Genomic DNA, 10,939 nt, shown 5'->3' on the forward strand with positions numbered 1-10,939 from the left:
GTGTTTGTGACCTTGCTGAATTTGTGCTTTCTTTCCCTTTACTTCAGGATGTTTGATGTAGGTGGCCAGAGATCAGAACGCAAAAAGTGGATTCACTGTTTTGAGGGAGTGACAGCAATTATCTTCTGTGTGGCCCTCAGTGATTATGACCTTGTTCTGGCTGAGGATGAGGAGATGGTATGTTGGGTCTTCTGGTAAAAAGGCAGTCTAATGCAGCCAGGAAATGGAAAATAACTTAGGAAGATTCAGTGCATACATTTGCTCGTTGGACCAAAACTTGATTCCTTAATTTTTTTCCTGTCAGTGGGTTTAGAATTTTAAAATACTGATCCATGCTCTATTAATTCTTAAGAGATATGACAGCACACTGAGTATGTGGGCAGGATTAAGTGCTCTTGGTAGCCATTCTTCTTCCCATCTCCCAACCTCCAAGAATTACAAAAATGAGGACTGGATTAACTTTTGAGTTGTCAGTCTCTGGTTTATTTCCATGAATGCCATTCAGTGCTTTTAAAACTTGTTGGTCTGTTTTTTCGTTAACAGTTAATCCACTTTTGCTTTCTGTTACTGACATCCATTTTTCCCCCCTCAGAACCGAATGCATGAAAGCATGAAACTGTTTGACAGCATTTGTAACAACAAATGGTTTACAGACACTTCAATCATTCTCTTCCTCAACAAGAAAGATCTTTTTGAGGAAAAAATAAAGAGGAGTCCATTAACTATCTGTTATCCAGAATACACGGGTAAGAGATCATGAACGATTTTGTTCACACTTCAGTGGCATTCCTATACCTGCCTTTTTATTTTAAACAATGCATGTATAACCTTATGGAGAGTGTTCACTGGTAGTGGTATTAACATTAAGCATGTGATTGAGACCAGTTAAGTCTAAAGTGCTGTTCCTGACATAATTGAGTTTACTGTGTTTATTTTATATTTCTGTCTTCCTCACTGTTTGAGGAAAATAGAGAAAAATAAAAATCAAAATTTGGTGTAAGTATGTTAAAAAAATACGAGAAGATGCAGTCATTGCACTCAAGACACAGTAGTTGTAGAGAGAGGGGCACACATAAAGAATTTCATTATAGTATGAAATGCTCATTAACAGAAGACGTGGTTACTGCTGTGGGTTCAGTGTCCTCTTTTTGCCAGAGGAAATGACACTTGGAGTGAGATAACGAGAGGATGAATTAGAAATGATGAGGTAGACTGAGGAATAAAAGCATTTTAGGAAGAAGGAATAGCCTGTAGGAAAATATGGAGGTTTAAAAAAAAAAAAAAAAAAAGACATGATACATTTTGGAACCTAGAAGGAATTTGGTATTGTCAGAGCTTAAAGTGGTGGGAGGGAGTTGTTGAAGTGATGGGTGGGATGCTCACGGAGGGCTTTGTATTTCATACTGAGATAGGGGCAAGCTGTCCAAGGATTTTGATTCGGATACATGATGTAGGAGAAACTGCTTTAGAAAGATGATACAGGGGAGCTTGGATGGCTCAGTTGGTTAAGCATCTGACTTCGGCTCAGGTCATGATCTCATGATTCGTGGGTTTGAGCCCCACATCGGGCTCTGTGCTGACAGCTCAGAGCCTGGAGCCTGCTTTGTATTCTGTGTCTCCCTCTCTCTCTGCCCCTCCCCACTCTCACTCTGTCTCTCAAAAGTAAACATTAAAAAATTTTTTTTAATTTAAAAAGAATAAAGCATAAAAATATGAAAAAGAAAAGAAAAATGATATAATAAATGGCAATAAAGATGGATAGTAGGGGAGTTGAATTAGTAAGGAGTCACTTAGGATGCAAATAAAAACTTTAGGTGAAGATACAGGGATATATCATAGAAGCCAAGGGCAAGAACGCAGATGTATCTTAAGAATGCATTTAGAACTAGGAAATGGAAAAGTGTCAGGGATCCTGGAAGTACTTCTTTCCCCATCTTTTCTCTCCTTCTGTGTATCTTCTTTATTTTTCTCTGCTTACCAACTTTCTGTGCTACTCAGTTTATGTGATATAAGATGGCCCTGCCATGGTCTTTCTCCTGCAGTTAGGTATGTATGTATGTATGTATGTTTATTTTGAGAGAGAGACACACACAGAAAGAGAGAAGGAATACCAAGCAGGATCCATGCTCAGCGTGGAGCCGACATGGGGCTTGATCCCACCACCATCATGCCCTGAGCCAATTTCAGGAGTCGGGCACTTAACCATCTGAACTACTACCCAGGCACCCTTTTCTCCTGCATTTAAAAGGTAAGGCTCGGGCACACGGCTGGCTCATTTGGTAGAGCATGTGACTTTTGATCTCAGGGTTGTAAGTTTGACCCCATGTTGGGTGGAGAGATTACTTAGAAATAAAATCTTAAAAACAATTTTTTTTTTTTAAATAAAAGACCAGGCTAAACTGATAATGGTTGGCCCCATGTTCAAATTCCTAGGGGACAGATTCTGGCCAAGGTTAAGCCAGGTAAAAATACTTAGCCTAGTTAATGTCAGGGATGCAAACACGAATGCCAGGGCTGCACCACTATAACCTTTAGATCAGAATTGGATATTTTCAGAGAAGGAGAACTTTTTTTTTTTAGCTGAGCAGACACTGTAAATGCTTTCTGTAATAAAGTGAAGAGGGTAGCTAAGGTAAAGAAGCCAGAAGAGTCAAAGGTACTCCCAGAGTTCTGTCTTGATTGGCTGCTGGTGCTGTGGTCTCTAATTGATATTTAGGAATATTGATTTTGAAGTGTCTGAAGAACATCCAGATGGGGGTATCTAATAGGCAGGTGTATATGTGGCCTTGGAGTTTTGGGAGAGATTGGGGGTTAGATATATTGATTTGAGATCATGTATAAATACAGCATGGAAATGGATCAGATGACATGGGGTGATGATATAGAATGAAAACAGAAAAGGACCATGGATAGAATGAGAGAGAATTTCAGACTTTTTTGGCAGGAGAGAAAGAAAGGTTTGTATTAGGTATAAAGATGAGAACCAGGAGATCCAAGGTATCAAAAGCTAGGAGTTTAAGAAGTGAGTGAGGGGTGGTCAGCAATGTTGTGTACAAAGTAAGATACACATTGAAAAATGGCTTCTGGAGTTAGCGGTCCAGGAGATCGTGAATGTTACTTAGAGCAGTGTCAGTAAGAGTAGAGCCAGGACAGTGAGTTACTGAGTGGGAAGTGGAGAAATGAAGATAGGTATAGCCTACTGTAACTTGGATTACAGGGGAAGGAAAGATTTAAGAATGTTCATAAGCTTGGAGGTAAGATTTTATAGCAGAAGAGAAGTTGTAAAAATTGGATGTAATTGATGGAGCAGGTGGGAAAGGAAGGAATCAAGGAATTCCATACAATGGAATTATTATTATTATTATTATTCAGCCATAAAAAGGAATGAAGTACTGATACATGCTACAACTTACACGAACCTCATAAACATTATGCCAAGTGAAAGGAACCAAACACAACAGGTCACATTTGTGTGATTGTTTTGTGTGATATTCCCCAAATAGACAAATCCATAGAGACAGCAGATTGGTTGGTGGTTACCAGGAGATGGGGGGAGGTGGTACTGTGGGGAGAATTAGGAATGATTACTTATTGGGAATGGGTTGTTTTTCTGGGTTGGTGAAGACGTTTTGAAACTAGAGCGAGAAGGTGGTTGCATAACATTGTGAATACATTATGCCACTGTATTGTGCACTTGTATATTATGTAAATTTCACCTCAACTTAAAAGTCTTGGTAGAGCAGTTAAATTTTGAACCAGAAGGGAGACCTCTCTAAGACCAAAGGTATAAATAAGTGGAGATACAGGTAACTTTTTAAGTGAGGTGGTGGGCTAAAAAGTTGAGATGTAGCGTAAGCCCCCTGGCCTTTCTTTTCTCTGGGAATTTGCAAATGTAGTCAGAATCAGGAGAGAGGTGAGTAGAAAAGTAGCCAGGTTTTAAGGTGGAGAGAAATCTTAAGTCGAAGGATTGACAGTGTTCTAGCTGAAAATCTTCCACATAGCAAAGAGCCCTCAATATCATAGCTTTTTTTTTTTGGTGAACTTGTAAGCCTGTCTTGCACTGGCTTCATTCTTCTTAAGAAGTCTCACGGTCCTCATTTCCCAAGTGTCAGTATCTGTTCTACCAGCCAGAATTCGCTTTTCAGTCCCCCTCTCTCCTTTAATATACAGAAGTTCTGCAGATCTCATGAAACCTATTTCAAGCACCTACCAAGCGGTCTTCCTTTATTTCTTTAAATATTGTTTAAATATTGTTTAAATAACATTCCTTTCTTGTTGGTATTTGTTGCTGTGTCTAATGTCACTTAATTTCACAAATGTTATTTGTGGAAAACAGCCTCTGGTTTACAAGAATAAAGTATTGTGTTTTTGTTGAGTTTTTCCGGTTCTGTAGTCAGTTTCTAGGGCAATTCTAAAGGCTCACGGGCAGTTAAGATGGTGTAGAAGCGTGTGGGTAAGTGATAAGAGTTGAAAATAAGGTTTTCTTTTGAGCCCCCTCCCCTTTAAAAAATGACAGCTTAATTGAGATAAGTTAATAATTTATATGCCACAGAAGCACATTTTAAAGGGCATAATTCAGGCCCCTTTCCCTTCACATGTACTAGTTTACCTTTCATTAAATTATTGCCATAAGGCTCTGAAGCTAAGCTTCCTTAAAACTGGTATGATTTTGAAAAGAAGCATGACTATTTTGAATTGTTTATGTCCAGATCACTCCAAGGAGCACAAGCTCTCTGACCTTTTCAACAGTTGTGTCCTAGCAACGCATCTTCCTACTTCCCTAGTTTCCTTTTGTACATTTTTGGTTTTTTAGCTGAAAAGTCTAAATGAAAGGGGAAAAAGGAAAAGGCCCGTTTCCCTAGATCTTTTCGTGTGATGATTTTGTTTTACTTAGAGTCTGCTCTCAAGAAAGCCTAATGACTATAGAATTAAAGAAATCTGTCTATATTCATTTGGGTTATTCCCTCTCTTCGTCAGTCAGTGGGGATGGCCTGACTTAGTTGAGTTCAGGCAGCTATTATAATTTAAACTGAGAATATTGAGTGTCTGCTTCAGGTTCCAATACATATGAAGAAGCAGCTGCTTATATTCAGTGCCAGTTTGAAGATCTGAACAGAAGAAAAGACACCAAGGAGATCTATACTCACTTCACCTGTGCCACAGACACCAAGAATGTGCAGTTTGTTTTTGATGCTGTTACAGATGTCATCATTAAAAACAACTTAAAGGAATGTGGACTTTACTGAAGAGGGTTGGAGATTAATGAAAGGTAAAACTTCAGACAATTTAGTTATAGTGCTCTAGTGATGTCTCTGGACTTTGTAAACTATTCTAATTAAGAATGTTCTTCTTTTCTAGCTATTACAGTGTGGAGTGTTGAGACCAGACTTCTTTTGCTGTCTCATTGGGCAGCTGCAAGCATGAACGGGACCAGGGAATGGCAGCAGCATGCAGAATCTTAGCACTCTTTAGCACAATCTTCTGTATTAGGGAACTCTTAATTGACATGAGATGCTAAAGTCAGACATTGGAATTGGAACGACTGTATAAAGTATGATTCGATCATCAAGACATCACTTGGATTTCATAATCTCAAATGTTTAGGGCCGATGTGAAGTTGAGGTGCTGCATTCCAGAACTTTAATATGTAGCTTACTCTTTTTTTCCTTCTTAACAAACCACCACTAGTTCATTTTTAAAGTTCTTTTTTCATCAAGAGAATAATGTCACTAAATTTTATTTCTTTGTTTGCAAGAGAATCTTTATTAAAACACAATCTTAACTATGCACATGATGTGACCAGATCATCTTGAAAATACTCCTCTTAGTAGGAGCTCTTTGTTTTTAACTTTTGGTATGGTCAGAACATCGTATTTCCATAATTACTTAATTCTTTATGGTTATTGGGGCTATGACTATAGCTTTTTTGGATGAAATTTATGTTACTCTCCTGCTCAAAGTACCATCATGGTTTTTAAGTGGTAATTACATTGGAGAGTTCTGTAATAAGATTCTCACTCTCTAACTTTTGTTTAAGTTTATGGTTTAAGGTTAACCTGGTTTATGCTGATTACCAAATTACTAGGTAAATGCTGATGTAGGATGTAAAGTTAGTTTCTTGGATACGGACACACCCAGGGCAGCTGTCAATTAGAAATGCAAATTGCAAAATTCCAAACAGAAACCGTGACTTTGCTGCTACATATCTACTAAATTGACCACTTTGGTTCTTGCTTGTTTGTCTCAGTCATAGGGAGTTCTGTAAAAGATGCCCCTTGTTTTCCATCTTCCATGGCCTTTTCTGTTGGGAAACATCTAAAGTGTATTAACAGTGCATGCTTTTACTTTGTAAATGTGGTGCCAAATCCCTGTTTGCCATTGTTTTTATTGTAGCAATGTTAATTGTAGTAATCCTTAGTACCTTCTTTTGCCGAAACTCCTGCATTTTGGGACTTTTTCCACTATGTTGTATGTACAGATTTTAATCTGTTATAGTTGGCAGCAGTATTAAAATGGTGAGTAAAGAGTCCAGGTTTGTTCCTGTTTGTAATTAGTCCTTTCTGGAAATATTTTCTTCTGTTTCTTTTTGTTCCTGCTGAATGTGCTTTGGCCTTTGTCTGAGAGTGGGTTTAGGTAGAGGGTTCCCTGAAGGTCTAGTCTTTTGGTGTAGTAGTATTGTTTTATTTTGGCCTGACTGAGGGTCTTATGTCATATCTGTGTCAGTGACATGCAGTCATAATCCATTTTCCGGGTTTACATTTTGGTTTTGTGGAGAGCTTTATTCACCTCGGCCTGTAGGTCCTTTTGTATAATGTACAGCAAATGTCTTTAAATATTGAATGGGCCTTTGGGGGAAGGCAGATGAAGAGAATGTATTGTGAGCATTCCAAATCAGCAGTTTGAGCAGTGCCTTTGGGGTCCAGTCTTTTCAGATTGGATTCTATGTCATCTTTTGATGTGACCTTTTACTAGTTTAAAAAAAAAAGAAAAAGGAATGATGGTCAGCAAAGCTAATTCAGAAAGCAAGCCACAGCACTTCAGTGCCTTTATTGGAATTTTTTTTCTTACTCTTTTTGGAAAAGTATAACTATGCAGATGCTGTAACGGTACTATCTAAACAATTTCTTTAGGGCTGGGAAAACTGCATCTAAAAGAAAGAAAATGATCAGCTTCGATTGGTGATTAGTTTATACCCACAATGTAGATACGACCGATAGTTCCTGTTCATTTTGAATAATCTTTCCCTTATTGTATTTTGTGATCTAGAATCATCTGGAAATGAGAACTCGTGGAATATTGTTTTAACTGTAGTCTTTCTATAGTCAGGGCTAATGGGATGGTGTTGATAATCCAAAATAACAAATAATCTGAATGCGTTAATTTTACTTTGAAATGCACCTTGTATTTTCATTTGAATATGTCTATCTGATATGTTCATTTTTTAGCTTTGCTGTTAATGAAAAAATAGTAATTCTCTGATTTTTTTGCCCCCATACCATTTACATTTTTCTTTATTTACATGAAGATCACCCCCTACCCTACCATCCCAAGTAATTTGTCTAAATGCACATTCCTGGAGGACACAGGGACACAATTCAAGTCATTGGTTTTCAGATATGCCTTAAGTCAAAATCACCTGGATCCATTTCAGAGATTGACTCTTGGCTGGTGGGCCTAGTGATCTATCATTTTAAAAAGGTGATTCTTATCAGCTTTGCAAATCACTATTGTGTTTTGAAATAAAAGATCTTTTCTAATAGCAGAGCCAGAGTGTGGGGGTGAAACATCATGTGTACTAGCCTGGAGAAAAAAGGATTGGTATTTGTAATCAAAGAAACTAAAAGTTGCTTTGTGTCTTTTCTGTGGAGAATACTGGAGGTTTGTGATGGACTGCATTTCAGTATTCATGTGGCCAGGCTTTGGACCATCTGAGAAACCAGCACATCTAAGAAAATTAAATTTTAATGAATAAAGAACAGTAAATAGACCCTTGTAGGAAGGACTGGAACAATAGCTTTATTTTGCTGTTTATTTTGTTCCATCTTCACCTGATTAAAACCTTGGGCTGTAGAAATGCCATTCATTAGGCTCTATTTAAAGAGGATATAGTCTCCTTAAAGGCCAGTCTTGCCCGACCTTACAAACTCAGCCTTGCAGCAGATTCACCTCCTGGCACGAAAATTCCAAAAACTTTTACAGTTATTTATAAGCAGATCTTGGGATGACATTTCATCTTGGACAGTTTAAATTCTAAGTCTCTAGTTCAGTGTGTCATTTTATTATTGTTTCCAATGACAGATTGTTATTTTTTATAAAGTGCTGCATTCTAAGAATAGATGGACCAAATTTTAAAAAACTATTTTCTTGCCTTGTTTCTTCTTCTTTTATGTGTTCTATTTGTGTTTTATTATATACACATTTTAGAGCATTTAAAAATAACTGCTGGTTCTAATTCATTTGCCCACCTTATATTCTTATATCCTGGCCACTGTCCTATTTGTAGCTGTGACTTTCTTTGTACATTGCTTGTCTAGCCTGACTAGTTGTTTCATATATTTATACATTTGTTTAGCATAGCTCTGGAGAATCGCGTTGTACAGCTTGTTGCTGTATTGGCAGTTACATATAAGGTAGTCTTTCATTCCCATTAAAAACCTCCCTTTGGTTGATCTTTTTTACCCCTTTCAGATGTTCAAATGTTTATTTATTTTGAGAGAGAGAGCGCGAGTGTGCGTGTGTGTAAGGGGCAGAGAGAGAGACCCAAGCAGGCTCCACGTGTTAGCACAGAGCCCAATGCAGGGCTCGATCTCATGAGTCATGAGATCAGGATCCGAGCCAAAATCAAGAGTAGGACGCTTAACCAACTGAGCCACCCAGGTGCCCGTCGCCTTCCAGATGTTCAAAAAAACCACAGTCCTTTACTCATTTAAATATAACTAAAACAGCACTAATTTTCTTCACTCTTACCACTTATGAAATCTTTCATATCTTATACTGACTTTAATTTTTTTTTAATGTTTATTTTTGAGAGAGAGCATGCGTGCGCGTGAGTTGGGGAGGGGGCAGAGAGAGAGGGAGACACAGAACCTGGAACAGCTCCAGGCTTTGAGCTGTCTGCACAGAACCTGATGTAGGACTTGACTCCACAAACCGTGAGATCACAACCTGATCTGAAGTTGAACGCTCAACTGACTGAGCCACCCAGGTGCTCCTCTTATACTAACTTTAAGAACAAGGTTATTTCAGTTTCCTAGTACTGCCAGCTCATTCTCCAGGCTTCACAGTACAAGTCAGAGATCTGACCTGGACCAGCCACAACTCTCCACATAGCTTTATGGCTGTCTAAGCACAAGAGAAAACCAGGCTGCTTAGGGGCCTGAAATCAAAAGTTGATCTTGTTAGCAGTTAGTTAGCTTGTTAGCAGCTAGTTAGCAGGAAGTAAAAGATTTAGGTGAGGTACAAGGAATGAACTTCCTGGATGGTCAAGATCTGTGTTCCTTTACCTTTGTGTAAGTTTTAGCCCCCCACCCCCATTTTCTCATAACTTATATGAATTACTTCTGCTAGGACTACATACTCCAGAACAAGTCGGGACAGGACAGTTTTTTCTGATACTGTGTCAGGCTTACATACCTGGCTCAACTCCAGTCTTCTTAGGAGTGAGAGATAATAAAGAAGGTTATATGGTAGTAGATACCTGAGGTGTAAAATTAACATACAGATTCCCTGGCTAAACTCTACTGAATTAAGTCTACTGGTCTTGGGAACATGTATTTTTAAATTTTTTTTTTTAACGTTTATTTATTTTTGAGACAGAGAGAGACAGAGCATGAACGGGGGAGGGGCAGAGAGAGAGGGAGACACAGAATTGGAAGCAGGCTCCAGGCTCTGAGCCATCAGCCCAGAGCCCAATGCGGGGCTTGAACTCACGGACTCACGGACCGTGAGATCGTGACCTGAGCTGAAGTCGGACGCTTAACCTACTGAGCCACCCAGGCGCCCCAGGAACATGTATTTTTAAATACATTTCTCAGGTGGTTCTGATGAAGCTAACCTGGGCCAACATTTGGGGGATAACTGAATAGGACCCGATGTTAAAGATCAACACAAACAGTAGACAGATTTAACCTTAAAAAATCACTAGTAAACGACTGAGGCATTTTTTATTTGCCAAGGAATCAGAAGCACCTTTTGTATGTGACTTAGAGTGCCGTCCACCCAAAAAATTAGTATGAGAACTGTTAAGTCAAAGAACATTCTTACACTTTTGATACAGAGTATTTAATCTTTATACATAATTAAGACAAAACACTTGAAGTTTCCAAACATTGGTTTAATTTTTTTTTACTGCATTTATTCAGTGAAAATGGAAAGCTACCTCAAAGTAAAGACAAAATCCTGTGACAGAGGTCTAACTATATATATGAAATAACATGAATATTCATTTACAGTTGGTGGATAAAGAGCAAAGCTAGCTAGCTCTAAATTACAGACTGGAAAGCCCTTTTGAAACAAGGCTAGGGAAAAGATAAATAAGAGGACTGTTTGAGCAGCCAAATAGAAGACTCTTATGTATGTTTGTTGCTAACCCCCTGTTCTCTTCCTGAAAGCTAGTGGAAATTAACAAGGTAGCAGAAATCATCCAATAATAGCAAATAACACTGCTGGGATACACCGTCTCAGTGTATTAGCATTCAGATGTAAGATCTTTGACAGCTGGAATATTAAATTTTGTACAATGTGGCTTATCGCCTATCCTCTACTACCCCCCACCCCACCAACCTCGCCTCCTGCCCCCATACTCCTTTCAGTTATCCAAACATTTTTACCTAGAGGCTTGTTTAAATGTAAGAGAGATTCCCAGTAGACATAACAAATCACAAGAAATTACCTGTTCTTTCTATTCTTCCTAACTGTTCATCTGTGCTCATGGAGGATA

At 38.5% G+C, this 10,939-nt stretch overlaps 1 protein-coding gene across 1 annotated transcript in view; it reads left to right on the plus strand.

Moving 5' to 3' along the window:
• Positions 1–6,529, plus strand: part of GNAI3 (G protein subunit alpha i3) — a 37,879-nt gene extending 31,350 nt beyond the window's left edge. Inside the window, exons 6-9 of the mRNA XM_015075365.3 lie at positions 48–177; positions 593–746; positions 5,056–5,269; positions 5,359–6,529. Of these exons, the coding sequence (XP_014930851.1) occupies positions 48–177; positions 593–746; positions 5,056–5,246 (475 nt within the window). The 3' untranslated portion in view covers positions 5,247–5,269; positions 5,359–6,529. The remainder of the gene's footprint in view (positions 1–47; positions 178–592; positions 747–5,055; positions 5,270–5,358) is intronic.
• The last annotated feature ends 4,410 nt before the right edge of the window (positions 6,530–10,939 follow it).

Source organism: Acinonyx jubatus, chromosome C1 (genome assembly GCF_027475565.1).
Source record: "Acinonyx jubatus isolate Ajub_Pintada_27869175 chromosome C1, VMU_Ajub_asm_v1.0, whole genome shotgun sequence".
NCBI classification, from domain to species: domain Eukaryota; kingdom Metazoa; phylum Chordata; class Mammalia; order Carnivora; family Felidae; genus Acinonyx; species Acinonyx jubatus.